The sequence below is a fragment of the Protopterus annectens genome, chromosome 2.part1, assembly GCF_019279795.1.
Source record: "Protopterus annectens isolate FY-2018-M chromosome 2.part1, PAN1.0, whole genome shotgun sequence".
Lineage (NCBI taxonomy): Eukaryota > Metazoa > Chordata > Ceratodontiformes > Protopteridae > Protopterus > Protopterus annectens.
The window spans coordinates 1,942,557,523-1,942,576,812 of NC_056729.1; the positions used below are offsets into that span (position 1 = coordinate 1,942,557,523).

Consider the following 19,290-nt stretch of genomic DNA (forward strand, 5'->3'; position numbering starts at 1 on the left):
CTCCAGTGGCTTTACTCAACAGAGGAATTGGAACTAAGGTCGGGTGGCACAATGCCATGGTAATCCAGGACCATTAGCCTAGTACACACCTATGAATCTATTAGTAGGAAAGTGATGTAGAACAAGCTGATTGAAAATACAAGACCAAACAATAAGGAAAGGCTAGTGGATGTAAGATGGTGAATTTGTGTGCAGTATATATATCCAGTTTTCAATATTTAAAGGTAATTGTAGAAATGAAAAGTAATAAGGGATGGTACCAGGTGAAATGGAGAGAGAAGAATAGATTTACCTTTGACTTCTTTTTCTAAACCTTTGCTTTCACTGGTAAAGCAGGTCAGAGTGGCCTGGTCTCAGGTCATGATATCAATGTCTGCACTATTCCCCTATATCATTATTGCCTGAGGCATTAGATGACAACCATGTCAGTTTAAGCTAGGATCATACACTTTTTTAAAAAGTCCATATTACCACCACAGTTGGTGCTCCTTAAACTTCCTTTGCATAAAAAAAAACAAAAACAGGAAAATCATACTCTTCCTGGCACACTATGAAGAAGCCAAGTGGTTGCCACCAGTGGAAGCTGCCATGGTCACACAGTAGATCTTCTCAGGGTGTGATATTGTAGAGGCATGCACAGTGATACATATTACTGGATCTTGTATTACACAACATAGTTCTGTGCAATGGCATAGTGTTATGGATGCTCCTTGACCTGCTTGAAATGCATAGACATCTCAAATCTCATGGTAAGCAGTATGTGCATGACTCATGCCACTTTGTATTCGTAGTGCAATGTTTAGACAAAGACATGTCCACACATCTCTACTATATGGGCTCATTGTCATTCTCTTGTGGTAAGTGGTCAATGCACTAGGTATAGGTAGTGCAATGTTTAGACAAAGACATGTCCATGCATCTCTGCTAGGTTCATAGATTAGTACTAAGCTAACTGCCCTTGCGAGCCATTTTAAGCCTAGCCAATTATCCCTTGTGAGACTCAAACCCTGCACCTTGTGTTTGTAAGGCAAACACCTTAACCATTGGGCCACCCTCCCAACTATATGGGCTCATTATCATTCTCTTGTGGTAAGTGGTCAGTTTTAGCATGAGAGTGCAGGCTGGAGAAGTTGTTTGACCGCAACTGAGCTACAAAATATAAGTATCTTTTGATTATTTTTACAGATTACTGTTTTTATAATTTAATATATATAAAGCACTTTGTCTATTCAGAATCTTCACAAATCCTTATCTGTTTAAAAACTTTCATTTGACTCTGTAGTGCTGTCTTTGTCTTAGGCTATTGTATAAACTGAAACATTTACTCTGTGTAATTATCTCTTGGCTAGTGGGGGCTGGTTCTTTTGTGTTCTTGTAAAAAAAAGTTGTTGATCTGGTCTTGCCCTAACTTTGGTGTCTTTGCACACAGTGCAGGCTGGAGAAGTTGTTTGACCGCAACTGAGCTACAAAATATAAGTATCTTTTGATTATTTTTACAGATTACTGTTTTATAATTTAATATATATAAAGCACTTTGTCTATTCAGAATCTTCACAAATCCTTATCTGTTTAAAAACTTTCATTTGACTCTGTAGTGCTGTCTTTGTCTTAGGCTATTGTATAAACTGAAACATTTACTCTGTGTAATTATCTCTTGGCTAGTGGGGGCTGGTTCTTTTGTGTTCTTGTAAAAAAAAAGTTGTTGATCTGGTCTTGCCCTAACTTTGGTGTCTTTGCACACAGTGCAGGCTGGAGAAGTTGTTTGACCGCAACTGAGCTACAAAATATAAGTATCTTTTGATTATTTTTACAGATTACTGTTTTTATAATTTAATATATATAAAGCACTTTGTCTATTCAGAATCTTCACAAATCCTTATCTGTTTAAAAACTTTCATTTGACTCTGTAGTGCTGTCTTTGTCTTAGGCTATTTTGTCCCACCCTCCCTGTTGGTGTCTTGCTCTTATACTTGGTGGCTTTGCAGTTGCCCGCCCCTACTGTGACACACCTCCCAGTCTAGTGTCATTAGCTCATTCTTCTTAATACAGAGAGAACATTTGATAAGGCCTTCTGTTCCTCCTTTTTCCCTTTTCAAAAAGTAAAACAAAACTTTTTTTTTTCTTTTTCGCCTGAACCTTCTTGTGTTCTGACTGTCCTTCTCAAACATATTGGAAATATACAGTATATTTCAGAGCATTTGTTATAACTGTATTTGCTATAACTGATTTAAGTATTTTTTCTGGCTTTTTGAATATTTACTGCTTAGCGACTGCATCTTAGCCTGTTTATACAGCTCTGCATTCTATTTAAACTGTTTTGTGTTGATTAACTGTTTTGCACTCTTAAAAGTTATTTGTTGCTTAATTTTACCTGTAGGCTAACACACTCAAGTGTGCTAGCCGCTTAAAAGCATTTATAGCATTTACTGTCTGTTTTTCCTTGTCTCTGTAACAAAAAAAAAAAAAAAAAAATCTCTTGTTTTCCCACTTTACTGAACTAGAGTAGTCCAGTTTCAGAGTTGCTGATCCCTGGGCTTTGTTTTTAGTTCCTGTTACTGATCCATTGCCTTATTAGGAAGGAGGGAAGTTTTCTTTGCTTACCAGTGGGAGTGGGAAGCACTGAGCGCCTTTTGTCCGAATTGGTGAAGTTTCAGCCAGAAACTAGTAGTCCATTGGTCGTTTTGGGCCAATTCCTAGCTCCTTTCAGCCCCTGCTATAAAACACGCTAAACACGCGTTTTCCAGCTTGTACCAACTCAGCACAGATCCTCGTGGTGGCCTGCAGAGTGATCCAAGCAGCAGAGAGCTAAAAGAGTGACTTTCTACCAGATATAAGTATTTTTGTGGCTTTCCCACTGTTATTAAGCTAGCGACTGCATTTCGCCTGTTTTACTGCTACTTTAAGTGATTTCTGCATTTTACACTGTTTATTGCACTTTAAGTTACTAATTGTTGCAAATTGTTTCTGTAGGCTACACACTAAAGTGCTAGCCGATTTACAGCATTTATAGCATTTACTGTCTGTTTTTTCCTTATCTCTGTAATAAAACAAAAATCTCTTGTTTTCCGCCTTACTGAACTAGAGTAGTCCAGTTTCAGAGTTGCTGATCCCTGGGCTTTGTTTTTAGTTCCTGTTACTGATCCATTGCCTTATTAGGAAGGAGGGAAGTTTCTTTGCTTACCAGTGGGAGTGGGAAGCACTGAGCAGCCTTTTTGTCCAAATTGGTGAAGTTTCAGCCAGAAACTAGTAGTCCATTGGTCGTTTTGGGCCAATTCCTAGCTCCTTTCAGCCCCCTGCTATAAAACACACTAAACACGCGTTTTCCAGCTTGTACCAACTCAGCACAGATCCTCGTGGTGGCCTGCAGAGTGATCCAAGCAGCAGAGAGCTAAAAGAGTGACTTTCTACCAGATATAAGTATTTTTGTGGCTTTCCCACTGTTATTAAGCTAGCGACTCCATTTAACCTGTTTTACTGCTACTTTAGGTGATTTCTGCATTTTACACTGTTTATTGCACTTTAAGTTACTAATTGTTGCAAATTGTTTCTGTAGGCTACACACTAAAGTGCGCTAGCCGATTTACAGCATTTATAGCATTTACTGTCTGTTTTTTCCTTATCTCTGTAATAAAACAAAAAAATCTCTTGTTTTCCCACCTTACTGAACTAGAGTAGTCCAGTTTCAGAGTTGCTGATCCCTGGGCTTTGTTTTTAGTTCCTGTTACTGATCCATTGCCTTATTAGGAAGGAGGGAAGTTTCTTTGCTTACCAGTGGGAGTGGGAAGCACTGAGCGGCCTTTTTGTCTGATTTGGTGAAGTTTCAGCCAGAAACTAGTAGTCCATTGGTCGTTTTGGACCAATTCCTAGCTCCTTCAGCCCCCTGCTATAAAACACGCTAAACGCGTTAGCTGAGTTGCCACTGTTGCACACAAGAGCAGCGGCGGTTAAACAAGGTTAAACTATTCAGGACATCTAAATTCCACTCTTCAAATTTTCCCTTAGAACTACCTTCCTCGAGCTGTACTGCTGATCTAACCAGCATATCCTATAACTGAAAAGTTCATCTCTACTTGATTCCCAAGTAGACTATTCTCTATCTGTAAAGCCTAGCACTTACTCCTACAGTACTTGCACCTTGATAAAGCACTCTTATTATAGATAGTACCCCACCAGCCTAAAACCCACTTCCCGGAGTCCTTTGAAAGTCTCTTTATCTACTACTTCTAGTATGTCGAGGATCAGTTGCTAGTGTCCTCTCCAGCTCAACTGGTGAACCTGGGAATATTGAGGCAATGTTACAATTGCCTCATGTACACAGACAATCCTCTCCTTCTCCCACAAAACACAAATACATGCGAGAGATGCAACTATACGGCCAAACTGGAGGCTGAGCTCTCTCAACATAGGACTGGCAAGACCAGACAGGAGGAGAAGGTAACCACACACAATACATACCCAGTCACACATGGTACCATCACAACTTCAAATCATACACATACTCACACAAAGACATACTCGGAGGCTCTGTTCAAAAATTTACCAAAACAGCAGAGGCCCCAAAGCAGACACCCAAACAACTACCACCTCACGACCCAACACATGCAACACATAGACCACACAGTCAGAGTGTCAAACAGTCACAGCCCTTAAGGCCAAACAAAATGCCAGACACACTTGTCATTGGTGATTCCATAGTCAGACACACTGGCGTCCGCTCACCAGACTGAGTAAGGAGAAGGTCACAGTAAGCTGCCTGTCGGGCGCTAGAATCCGCCACATAACGCAAGCACTCAGGTCTCTCAACAGCAGGTACAAGTACGACTCAGTCATTGTCCACGCTGGTGTCAACGACCTAAGCCGTACCTCCTTGGACTACATGAAAAGGGACATCGAGGAGCTCTCTGATTATGTAGCCCAGGCAGGTATGACCCTGACCTTGAGCAGTATCCTACCTTCACCTAGAATGATGCCACAATACAGTGATAAGATGATCAGCTTTAATAATTGGCTTAAATTCTGGTGTCATTCAAAGGGGATCCAATGTCTGTCTGCCTGGGATGACATGCTGGACAAGCCACGCTGCTTCACAAGGGACGGCTTGCACCTGTCACCCTGGGCTTCCGGATATTGGCAAAGGCTCTTGCCACCCCCATAGTGCCTTTTTTAAGCAAGGCTCAAATTCTAAACCTACCACCCTAGAACACCAAAAAGGAAAAACTAACGGTAATGCTGCTCAATGCCAGAAGTCTCAATCTCAAGATGCACGCACTCAAGGCCCTTCTCAATATGGAGAACATCGATGTCTGTGCTGTGACAGAAACCTGGTTCAAGGCTCCTAAGAGCACCCCAGCACTAACAGGTTTCACCTCATATCATGCGTTCCGGCCCCAAAATCCGGACAACACCAAGAAAGGAGGGGGGGGTGTCCATATTCATAAAGGACACCCACACCTCAAGGTTGGTGGCAACGCACGATGCATCGGAGACCATCCAGGTGCAATTAACCATAGGCAAGACTGCTCTGCAATTTGTAGCATGTTACAGGCCACCCTCTCAAACTCAGGAACCTCACATGGCCTTCCTGAAAACATTGGAGGGGATAAATGTATCTCCAAATGCCATCATACTAGGTGACTTCAACTACCCTAATATAGACTGGGAACACTACTCAAGCCCGAACACTCTAACCCAAAGATTCCTGGAGTTCATAAACTCAAATGCCATGGAACAACTAGTCACCATCCCCACAAGAGGAGAAAACATACTTGATCTCATCATCACGAACATGGGATCAAAATGTTCAACACCGAAGTATACCCCTCACTGGTGAGATCAGATCATAAACTAATCTCGCTGGAGGTCCTCATCCCGCCCCACCTGAAACAAAAAGACCACAGTGAAAAACTTCTCAAAAGCCGATTTCACACTTCTAAAAACTAGTGTGGTCTCCTTTAAGGCCCCTGAGCCAGTGGTAAACATTACTCAAACCGCTGAATCACTTACAAATGCCTTCTACCAGCACCTACAGGACTGCATGGATCAGGCAATCCCAAACAAAACTAAGACTCTCTGTACCAAAGGCAAGCATCCAGTCTGGTGGACCCCAGCCATAAACAAGCTCTACAACAAAAGGAGGAAGCTACTACAAGATAGAGCAAAATCCTTGAAAGGTAAGACACCTTTGATCATTATAAGTAAAAACTAAGAGCTCTCATAAAATCATCCAAGGCAAATTTTGAGAGAAAAATCGCCAAGGACTCTAAAGACAATCATAAGGCCTTCTTTAGCTATGTTAGAAACCTAGGAGGAAACTCCCAGATATGCTCAGAATTAGTTCAAAATGATGTGAAAATTACTGAACCTACACACATTGCTAACATACTGGCTGACAGGTTCAGTGCAAACTTCTCCCCTCCCCAAAAGGAGAGATATCTATTCCAGAGGATTGTAGCCCCCAAACATCTCCAACGCCCAGGTGAGAACTGCCCTCACTAAGGCAAAAAACACAGCATCCATGGGACTGGATGGTGTCCCCGGCTGTGTGCTTCATGAACTCAATGAGGAATTAAACCCACAGTTAGGGCAGCTGTTTAATCTTAGCCTCACCTCAGGATACGTACCCAAGGAGTGGCGCACGGCGACTGTGGTCCCACTTCATAAGGGCGGTGCCTCCACAGACCCTGGAAATTACCGCCCCATTAGCTTGACAAGCCTTATCTGCAAAGCCATGGAGAGGATCATAATGGAACTCATAAATAAAGACATAGGGAACTTGCAGACTTTGGATCCAACCCAGTTTGGCTTTGTCAAAGGCAGATCCTGCCTCTTAAACTTGGTTGACTTTTTCGAGACAGTCACCAAGGCCATTGATGAGGGAAAGGCAGTCCATACAGCCTACCTCGACCTGGCAAAGGCCTTGACACAATACCCCACTCAGGTATCATCGAAAAACTCATCAGCTTGAATGTAAACCCATACATCACAAGATGGGTTGCAAACTGGCTAAGTGACAGAACCCACAGGGTCAGAGTTGCTGGAGCCATGTCAGACTCAAAGCCTGTCACAAGTGGTGTCCCACAGGGCTCAGTCCTGGGTCCACTCTTGTTCGGCATCTACTTTTCTGAAGTACAAGCAAACACAGGAGGGTTATGGCTGACAAAGTTTGCAGATGACTGCAAACTGGGTTCCATAGTCGAAAACACATCTGACACAGATATCCTCCAGAAGGGCCTCACAGAAATGGATAACTGGTGCCAGAGCCATGGCCTGAAGTTAAACGCCAAAAATTGCATAGTCATACCCTTTGGGAAAAACAAGGTTACCCCTAGCTACCATATAGGTGGCAATCCACTGAGCACAGAAAAAGTCATCAGGGATCTGGGGACCCAAGTTGACAGTAGCCTTTCGTTTGACACTCATGTTGCTAAAGTAGTTAGGAAAACCTTCTATATCGCCCACCTGATCATGAAGGGATTCACATCTAGATCAAGGGAGGTCATCGTCCCCTGTACTCATCACTCATTAGACCTATGATTGAGTACAATGCCCGTTCGAATGTATCTGACCAGACACCTGCTGCAGCTTGAAAGGCCCCAAAAGTTCCTCACCAAAAGGATAAAGGGTCTCAAAAATATGTCTTATGCTGCCCGACTGAAGGAACTCCAGCTCTATTCAGTCTCATACCGCTTGCTCAGAGGTGACCTGTGCCTGACATATAAGGCCATGTCAAACCCAGATTTGATGAATATGCTTCACCTCAAAAATCTAGATCCCTCAGAACCACAAGGGCGGAGACTTAAACCTTGACACGGTTATAAATAGAACGTGCTGGAGGGACAGATTCATCACCCAGAGACTCCCTATGCTGTGGAACAAAATCCCGGTACATGTGAGGCAGAGCACCTCGCTGGCCTTGTTCAAGAGGAATCTTGACCAATGGATGGGAGATCGCAGATATACCCCAGGGATTACTTCAGTGTCACTGCTTGACAGAGGCACAGAAAAATGATAGGCATAGTTTTTATTCAAACTAAAGGGGTGGCGAAAGCCACATAACTATGGGCTAGGCTTATAAATGCCCTTGGGCAGATAGCCTAGTATGAACCTATGAACCTATGAACCTATAATGTACCATCACCATCTTGCACAAGACCGCTTTGAATTGTGTCAGTGTTGCAAATGTGAAGCATTACAGAAAGGAAGAAGGAGAAGCTGGCAGGTATTGTAGCTTTTGCATCTCTGTAATCCCTGTGATATCTGTCAGGAAGGGGAGGGTTACTGTGACATTTCTGTAACTGATCCATACATAAAATTAGATGACCTATGGTCATTCCTCATCAGATATGGTGAAGGTAGCCCAGCGCACCTATTTGTAAAAGAGTACAGTTCCTCAACCACCACATAGTCTCATGATATTGCTATTTATAATTGTGGGAGAGATGCAGTGTCCATAACATATTGGATGGGATACTTTGGTATATATAGGGTGGTGTACTGATACAGCTCTACATGTCTGCAGGGCACAGAGCTGTATATGGGAGCAAAAAACTGGTGCATAAAGGTATAACCCAGGTAGTCACACTGAGGGAATGATATATACACAATATAGGCATAGCCTAGCCAAGCATATGCACTTTAGCCATTGCAGACCATCTGGAAGCTTCTGTTGGCGTAACCTTTATTATTTATCATCTCTGTCCCTCTGGTCCAAATGGTTTTTTAAAAGTAATATAGACTTTATGAAATCATACAGTCTCACAGAATGTCTGCATGGTGTTGTTTCTCTTATGTGGTGTCCCTGGGAACCACAGACATTCTTCCACATTTTGTAGAATGATGTCAAGGAATTGGTTAAATATCAGAAAGAAGTGGCTTATTTTTATACCGAATGTATTCCCAGTAGGATTCAATAAAGACCCCATTGTTCGGATGGGCAAAGCTAAACATGCACTTTAGTACATTGGAAAGGGCATGCCACTCCAGCTTAACTAGTTCATTTAGTATATTCTTGTCAGTCTTGAAGTGATCAGTTATCTGATGCTCTGTCAGGTGTTGCTAAGTGGTTCATTGCTTGTAATATGTCTGTGGTGCAAAGAGACATGATGCTGAGTGTTGTGATCACTGCTTCCAACACTGGATATTAACACATGCTGTTCAACTGTTGCTTTTGCTGTCTAATATGGTGCCTGTCCTACACTCTGTCAAATCATGGCATTCAAATTAGATGAGAAATAGTAAGCAGCAGGGTCATTTTATACAGCTCTGAATCACTCTACCATGTTGGTCTCCTACATTTGCATATCTTGCAATGCTTGTTTGCATGAGGTTAATCAGTCACTTATCATTCTGCAGCCATTTCCATGTACTACATAATGGACACTTATGAGTGCCATGCCTTCTCAAAAGAAAAGTCCTTGGATCACTGCTACACTGCTATTTTGTGGTGCACTTCTATGCACGCCTATTAATCCCAGGCGCGACAAGAACATAATAAAATATCATTTATGTCCAAGCTACACATACTGTGGAAAGTTCAGACATCTCTTATCTCTGTCCCTTGACCATTTAAAGGATGCATAATACATTTTATTTGTGCTGAGTGAATATCAAAATGTATTGTCACTGCCACATTGGATATAGCAGAGTATATTGTCTGTGACTTATCACTAGCCTAGAAAGAATGATTCTACATATATGAAATGAAACAGTAAAATAATATAGCAGAGGATCCGTTCTGCATTCCAATGCTGCAGACATCTGTGTTTCATTTCCAGCAAAATTACTGCAGAATGTCATAAAAAATGACATAAAAATGTCATAAATATATGTTTTTTTAATTAAGTAACTGTTATTGAAGAATAAATGGTCATCCAGGATCACTTAGCTTTCAAATGATACATACAAATCTATCAATGTTTTACTTCCTTTCTTCTAATAAGTTTTTTTTTGCAAAAAAGTAAATGTATGAAAAGGAAGTCTAATGCAATTTCAGCTGAAAATGTTTATGTTTCTTATGTACCGATTATGAAAAAGAATGATGTTATTGATAGCAATTAGCTTCCAGAAATATAACATGAAATATATGGATTTAATATTAAAGTGTGCTATCTTTTATAGACAGTCTGAATGAGCGTTATGCGTATTTTATATCATTGTATAGGTTGATCATTTTGTTCATATTCTATAAGAAATGAGCACATTAACAGATAAGCAACATGTTTATGACATCTAATTGACATAGATATTTGTATTCACTTATCAATCATAAACACCATTTAAACAAATGTGGCTCTTATATAGTGCAATACTGGACTGTGATGAATAGGGTCTACTTTGTTTCATTGAAAGCTCATTTCACTGAATTTGAATTCACCCTGACCAGTCACTGAAAGCTCAAATTACTGAAAACTTATTTCACCGAATCTCATTTCACTGAAGTGAAGTACTGATACTGTGTAGAGTACTGTAAGGCAAGTAAAAGGTATATGCCTTTTCCCCCACTGTAGTATGATCCTAGAGTTAATATATATATATAGTTAGGGGGTGTGGGGGGCTATTGGGGTGTGTGTGGGACATAGTTCCCACCTACTTTAATTTTATATTTTATTTCACCAAAAGCTTCAAAACAATACATTAATTTAAACCATAGACATGTATACTTACAACACCAATGACTAAATCTTTGCAGATGACAATATAAATCCAAAGTAAATGGGGGTTATGCCCCCACACACCCCCAATGTGGGGGGGCTATGCCCCCCAACTATATATGCTAACTCCAGGATCACACTACAGTGGGAAAAAGAGCATATACCTTTTACTTGCCTTACATTACTCTACACAGTGCCAGTACATCACTTTAGTGAAATGAGATTCTGTGAAATTAGTTTTCAGTAATTTGAGCTTTCAGGAATTTGGTCAGGGTGAATTCAAATTCAGTGAAATGCGCTTTCAATTACACAAAGTATACCCGATGATGAGTCATATATAACTGAACCAGTGTTTATGGATGATATGATATAAATACATGATACAACAAACAGTTGACTTGAAAATGTTATCATTGAAGTGTAAATCTGCAAAATAGCATAGTTTCTGGCACTTTTTTTGCATTAATTGCATAGACTGCTGTTGTGCTTTGGGTATAGATTATTGATGTATCTTACATCATAGACAGATTCACCTGCAGACAAAGCCAAGTATAATACAATTAAAATATGATTTTTATGTACGTTATCACAATGGGGGATTTTGTTAGTCTGGCAAACGATGTATGTCTATGACTATATGTTCATTTCAAAGCAATTCATTTACTTTTTTTAATCCACTGTGAGTACTCTTCTTATAACACAGAAGTGGAACACTTTGGTCGCTTGCACATTTAAACTTGCAAAACATAAAAAGTAAACTCTAGGTAGCTTGAAAGTAAACAATGAGTGGTAAACCAAAAAATATGAACAAATCTGATAAATCTGAGGTGTATGGAAAAAGTACAGGAACAATGATAGAGTGATGACACAATTGCATTTTAATGCTGAGAAGTAGCAGTTTTGCCATTTAATGAAACTAAGTCCCATAAAAGAATGCAGGGAAAGACTTTCAAACTTAACTCAGTGGATAGAAAATATGGGCTAGCAGTTATTATCATATATTATCTGAACTATCAATGTGTGCATCATTTCATATTAAACAAATGCAACCGTTGTTTGGTTGCAGAGAAAGGAAACAGATTAAAAAAGACAGAAAAGTAGTACAACACTATCAACTTCTGGCAGAACTAAAGCTAGTGTTTTGATTTAAAATGTTGAGTAGACTTATCCGTGTTAGGTCCTTTGCAACCATAGTTCCACATAGATATGGGAAGCATATGCAGATATCAGCCAGACAGTAGTCTACGGTAAGCATGGCAGCAGATACCCTTTATATTGCAAACCAAATACATATCCGAAGTACAATATGATATTGACGTCTTTATGATGGTATGAAGAACAAGATTGTGTTGTGAATCGAATTTTTTATGGGAGTGGAGGGCAGGGTTACCAGCTGCCCCTCTTTTTTGTAGGACAATCCCTTTAAAAATGAAAAATTAAACAAGTGCTGGAATTTTAAGCTAAAAAGATACCAGCAACAAGTTTTGACACCATTAAAATCGAATTACTAGGCACATTAGTGCAAGAAAATTAAACAAAGAGATAAAGATATGAAGGTATTGCCGCCTAAACGTTTTAGACACATACAGACATTCACATATAACAAGGGAGGAGTCTACACTAGTAATTGTGTTTTCTGTGCGGTAACTAAAAATTCGGGAGGCAGTGGAACTCATGTGCCGCAGTTCTCAATGAAGTGACGGAAGGTAGCATAACATTTGTGATGGGTTTTCAAAAACCGCGCATTCAGGAAAAGAATTAGTAGGCTATGATATCGCTAATCTTGTGAACACTGGGGCGGTGTTAAACCCCAAGGGATACGGAAAGGATGCCACTAAGTAGCATACTGCAATAAATAACTTGAAATTCTTACCGTTTTATAACGTTTCTATGAAGGAACAGGAATTGCTAGATGAATACCATGTAGCTACTGGAATCTAGACTGGCATTAAACGCACGCTTAGATGGGTTGCACACTCCACCGCTGCCCTCCAAAAAAATAAATTAATAAAAAGTGAACTTATCGACATTCTCGTTTTGTTATCCCTTTTCTTTTTTTAATCAAATGCTGCCCCATTAATAGCTAAAATGTCTCCCTCTCAGCTGTACAGATTTTCGCAGAATGTCCAGATTTTTGTTACATAATTGGGTCTGTTCCTCATAAAATGTGTAGTTTTCTGGATTTTGTAGCAAGTCAGTGAGAAAGGAATTCAGTAAATAATGACAGGCATTTGAGTTTCAGACTTCATATCCTCTATAAAATGCACAGTTACACAAGGCCTTTTATTCTAGCAACTTTCTACGTTTATAAGAGCAATATTTAAAAATTGTCCCTATTTTTGAGGCTTTGTCCCTCATTATTTTTGGTTTTGCCCAGATTTTTTTGGTGATAAGAGGTTGAGAGGTATGATGTCACTGCTTAAATAATGGTTGTTTTTCAATTTAGTTTCTATGTGATTAAGTAATCCATTAAATAGTACAACTAGTACTCAATGAGATACAACGCACGCTGCCATTAGTTAATAAAGTGCACCCTGGCATGAAAGAGATCCGTGACAGAATAATCCTTGAGGAAAACCTTATTCCTCTCTAACATACCCACCGTTTCGCTGTCTCTCAGTTTGCCAAATGAAATACCTTGGAAATGTATGAATTGTGGGCTTCGAGTAAGCCTCAAACCTGTGTTGAAAGGCTTGGAATGGCAGCCAGCGTCTTCATTCAGTGCGGCTTACAAGTGCTCTCTTCAGGACCCTGGACAGCGAACTGAAAGCGCACTGCTCTTTAACTGGTATCTTGACTCAGGGACAAGCAAACTAAGAAAGGGAGGTGTGCGCTCCGCCCCTTCGTGGCTTGATACCCAGTGAGCTGTTGCGGAGGGCGTGGCTACATTCTCCCGTTAAGGTCCCTGAACATAGTACAGAATCGGATTTATAGCGCAAATAGATTTGCAAAGCGAAGGTAGAGTAAGGGGTTGTATTGGCATTCCTTCGTAAGGACCTTCAGCATTATCATTGTCATTGGAGAAGATTAAGAGAAAAAATACTAGTTAGGGGAGAAACTTGTAGCATTTTAATTACTATTTTCTTCCTGAGGTGGTAGAATAAGGGTGATCACCATAATGGAGCAGGACAAGTACTTGCCAGAGCTGATGGCAGAGAAAGATAGCTTGGATCCGTCTTTTGTTCACGCAATCCGTCTCCTCTCTGAAGGTATGATTTAAGAATGTATATACATCTGGCATGATTATTTGGCTTTAGGGAAATGAATGGACGTTGACTCTCCCCTCTTCTTACTCCCAGTCTGTAAACGAAGCATACAATAACATTGTTGTAAACAAGCAGTCCTTTCCTAGATGGTGACCAATGCAAACACTATATGAGGGACCGATTTTGTTATTTGTTAGGTTGCAAAAGGAACTGCATCAAATCAAAATGCTAAAAGTTTCTTCCTCGTTTGCACTTACCATGCAACTCAGTAACACGGGGTTAGAAGATCATCAGTGCTCTAGAACCAAGTTCTCTGACGTTTTCAGCTTTGTGGGTGGTAAAGCTTTAAACTCGCCAGTACTTGAGTCTGTAGGTCCAGCTACTTTATTCTGTAAATAAAAAAAAAATCTGGGTCGGTCAGTGAATTCAGTAATAGACGGTGCAAGGTTTATACAGCAAAATCTTAAAAAGAAACGATATTGCTGCAATGACCTATTTCATTTTGCTCTTGCTGTTAAAAATCACTCTGTTGTCAGCATTTTAAAATATTTAACAATCAGTGGTTTATATAATATTTGTGTTCATTTCAGTATGACATTTGACACATAGCAGATGCGCCTGTCAGTGTTGTTTATTTCGCTCATAATATGACTGAAATGAGATACTCAAACTAAGACTTGTCGGTGCTTGTGAGCTACAGATTATTCGATCAAATGATTAAGCTGATAAAGCAATGCACGACTTGCAGCTATTGTTTGCAGTCCCCAAGGAAACAAGGGTGTTCAGCATTGTACCTGCAATTGTATTGCTGCCAAGCTTCTTTTGAGTTGTTATTCTACTGGCTGACAAATTATACGACCCCAATATGTGATTTAAATCACACTTGGTAAAATATCGAAAAAAAACTTGCATAACTGGTGTTACTCTATTGTCATTCAAATAATAGTGCCATGATATAGCTGTGTTGGGATATACAGATAGTTGTAATGAAGCATTTTTTTCAGCACAGACAGGAACAAATAACTTCCCAAAGAAAATTAGTTTTGTATCATTTTATTATGGGTCTATGTATGAAAAGAAAAAAATAATATGAGTTTTATGTGAGCATAATGAATGAGGCTCTTGAATAAATATGATACATTGATTTTTTTTCTGTAATAGTGAAATGTGTTGTCTGGTTTATAATGACTTCAAAGCATATCATTTCAAGAACTAACAATAAAGGTATTTAATTTTCATGACTTGTAATGTTCCAAGTAATGCCCCAGTCAGGTTACCCTACTGAAAGTATATATGTTCCTATAGGATTTTAAATGAATTGACAACTGCTGTATACGTAATCCAAATGAATTATGCATCATGGCCCCCTAATGCATTTGTTAAGTGCACTTTATTTTTGATTTAAGTATGAGAAAATAAATTGATTAAAGCTCTTGTATGTGATGTACCTTTGGGAAAGATGGGACAGCTGTCAGTTTAGCAATGATTTTTTTTCTCTTTTTATTGTTCACACACACACACACACACACACACACACACACACACACACGCGCACACACACACTAGACTCCTGCAGCATATCAAATATCTGTACCATATTACTCACCTTGTGAATAAGTTTTATAACAGTGCACCAGTTCTTCTTTCAGGATAGAGTTTTATTCAGCATATTCCATCCATGAAAATATTCCCAATTACCTTCTGGTAATTTTTCATAGCTACTGTAATAAAAATACTGTGAAAAGCAATAAGCAAGATACTTTTTTATTAATATCATTTAAGGCTTAGAAACATGTACATTTTTGTCAGAACATGTGCTTGATTAAACAATCCTTAGTCTAGAAGCCATGTCTTGGTTCAAGTACTCCAGCTGATGGTAGTGTACCCTTAATTAACATTAGAAGAAGTGGTAGAATGTTATAATAACTAACTGAGTGAAGCTCTACTTTCATAGGTTCATAGGTTTATACTAGGCTAAGGACTACCAGAGTCTTTTTAAGCCTATCATGCAACTCAACATAGTTTTCTCTCTGGGTACCTTGGATAGTGGGCATATGTTAGTAAGGAGGTAGCCTTTAGTTAATTGAGGGTTAATTTACTTACTGTTGACCTCTGTTTATCAGAGATATTGGAGCCAGATTGGGGGGGGGGGATAAATTTGCAATTTCCATCCAATGATCAAGGCTTTGTTTGAATAGGGTTAGGGATAAACTCTGCTTCATGTGGATGGGGAGCTTAATCTCACAATATGGTGATTCCTTCAGACAAATATTGGTCTCTTCAATATGTTCTATTTTTGTTGCAGGCAAAGTTCAGGTCCTTGGATCTAATGTTTCTTGTGCAGTATTGTGCATGGCATGTGCAAGACATCCACCAGAGATGGATGTGAGGATGCCTTACATGCTAGTTGTGGTTGTGAAATGCTAACAAAAGTAAACTGATGTCATTCACGTTGTTCTGATCTGAAGAGTAAGTTAAAGTGCAATCTGTAAATAGCCTGCAAACATCAAACGTTATCTGCTCCAAGCCAGCAACTAAAAGCAGCACAATGCATTTGTCCTTCATTTACCTGCAGGCATGATGCATGTATTTAGTATGAAGAAAAAAAATTCTACTTCTGCACAGACCGATAATGTTATAATTATGTAGTTACTTTTGTTTAAGGGCTAGAGTTTTTTTTGCGTTTAAACATTAATACAGTAAAGAATACACGAAAAAAACTCCAAAAAATAAAGCAAAAAAAATGGATTTATCAGAGAGCAGTAAACAGTGTGAGTATGCATATTTATGTAGGAAGAATGCATACAAACAAATGAAATCAGACAAAGTCTCCTTCCTAGACACCCTCAATGCAAAAAATTAAGAAGTATCTTCAAAGAAAGATTTGGAATGACAGCATGACATTTAGGTATATTTCACGAGAGACTTGAGAATAATAAATGCAGAAGACTATATACTATGTTTTTGTGCAAAAATAAAATATTCACAGAGAGGAGCATACTATGGACATTAGAATGATATTCTTACACTTTAAGTGAATGTGCACTTTCATTTTGCACGAAAACCATGATTGCATTTTGTCAAGAGATGATATTGATTTGTCTATCTAGTAAATTATAGAGTATGCAGATAAATTAAGGCCATGCTCTACTCATGCTTAACAGACTGTCTTATGTATAATTTTTACAAACAGAACTTCCATTATTAATGTAGTTAAACATAAAAGGTCACTTTATTATTATAACATGTTTTGTAAAAAAGTGAATTGGCCTTACAATCAACAGATTCATCTTAAGGTGTGAGCCAGTTTGATAAAAAGCACACTAGTTCCAACACAGAATTATAGTTGCTGTGGGAACTCCATTATATGGCTTTTCTGGATGATATTCTGCTGAAAGAAATCAGACTGCAGATGACATGATTATCATTGCACTATGCTTTGTAACATTTTCTTTAAGAATAGTGTCTTCAATGCTGTAAGAAAAACATGAGAGAGTATCTTGGATAAGGGGAACTGATATGATAAAAAGAAGTCTCCACACACACTCAAGTCATCAGAAGAGCACAACAAATGACCTGATAAGACATATTTAATTTGGCCATTTCCTGTGCAGCAGGGGGAGCCCTTTAAATACCATTACCTTGCCTAAGAATACAGTTTTCTATGTTGCTGCTGATGAGATATATTTTTTAAGTGTGGGAATAAAATCGAATAGTATGGATGTAGTGAAATGGAGTTAAATGATTCTAAGTAAATGGTTTCATTGTTTCATAGTTTATAATACCCAGCTTTGAAGGCATCTAGCAAAATTAACTCTTTAGTGTTGTAAATATGACATCTACTCCAACCAAGTGGTCAAATGTAACATAAAATATTTGATTTCTTTGACATTTCTCACTTCAAGTGACAGCTTAATCCAGAGTTCTGGTATTAGTTGTGATACATATCTGTCCCTTTTTGATGTAAGATTGATAGCTATACAAAACTTAACACTGGCATGCCCATAGCTTCTGCTGCATGGATACATTACATTTCCAACATTATTCTGAATGTTTCATCACTGAATGTGTAGTAGGCTAAATGAAAGACAATGACAAGTATTATAAAAAACAGAAATTGTAATGTATTGATGCATGTCAAATGTCTTAATGATGATGTTACTTTTGTAAATTTATGTTACACTAATTCTGAATAGTTTGGCCGAGTTATGTTATACTCACAGAAGGCGAGTTATATTCCAAAAATACCTTATTAAGGTTTCCAGAACATTTTACTGGTACATTATTACTAGAAGTTTAAAGAGGAATCCTACTTGCTTTAGTGCCATATTTCTTTTATATGGTGCACATGCTTTATAAAGGTAAATTTGTCACTGGTATGTATGCAACTTGTTCAATATTTACTTTTTCCAAAATAAAGTGAGGACTATACTTATTCATTTTTATCAAAGACCCAGTTGTGAAACCTCTGCCGAATATTCGTTTAACTTTTCTAAATCAGTATTCAATGGCAGTTTTGAATCTGTTTTGCAATTGCTGCATATTAAGATGTCCAACATATTTTTGAAATAGGAAAAGAAGCAAATACTAAAGTAAGTAGTAGTGAACCCAGAAAAGAGCCTTGGGGCACCCCATAAAAAAATTGCCTTTCCTTAGGTAACTCTCCTATCAATTCTACTTTTCTGTTCTGCCTGTTATCTATTCATTCTCTCAGTAAATTATGTATGGATTGATGTTATGCTGAAGTATACCTTTCAAAAAGGAAGCATTGGGTAATGTGTAGATGATTTTGCAAGGTCAAATCTAATTACCAGAAGTGTAAGTTCTTCATCTGTATTTACTTCATCAAAAAATATACTGAACTAAAGATTGTGGAAAGTTCTGTTAAAAGTCCATGATCAATATTTGCCTTAATATGTAGTAACACATTGATTTTATCATTATACCTAGCAAATCTTGCTTAATGTATTCAACCAAGACTGAAATAAGTCTGACTGGTATATTATTCAGTCTTTGCTCTTTGCTCCTTCATTGTACATAGTTGCAGTCAGTGAGCACTACTATTCAAGAGGCATAAATCCCTTAAATACACCATGTATCATATATATATATATATATATATATATATATATATATATGTGTGTGTGTGTGTGTGTGTGTGTGTGTGCGTGTGTGTATACATATATATATTTATATTTATATATACATATATATATATATATATATATATATATATATATATATATACGGTATATATGTGTGTGTGTGTGTGTGTGTATATATAAATACACAAGTACATCATATGTATACATAGAAATGTAGCAGAAAAGATGAGGAATACAATGCCATGTGTATGTATGTGTTATGTACATGTATGCATACTAATAGAAAGTACATTAAAACTCCATATTTATATATATGGTTGCAGTGCACTT

The 19,290-nt window shown here is 38.4% G+C and overlaps 1 protein-coding gene across 2 annotated transcripts in view; it reads left to right on the forward strand.

Annotated features, from left to right (window-relative positions):
* The first annotated feature begins 13,571 nt into the window (after window positions 1–13,571).
* Window positions 13,572–19,290, forward strand: part of KHDRBS2 (KH RNA binding domain containing, signal transduction associated 2) — a 2,078,353-nt gene continuing 2,072,634 nt past the window's right edge. For both annotated transcript variants that reach the window (XM_044063332.1, XM_044063333.1), the window contains exon 1: window positions 13,572–13,858. In XM_044063332.1, the coding sequence (XP_043919267.1) occupies window positions 13,768–13,858 (91 nt within the window). In that variant the 5' untranslated portion in view covers window positions 13,572–13,767. The remainder of the gene's footprint in view (window positions 13,859–19,290) is intronic.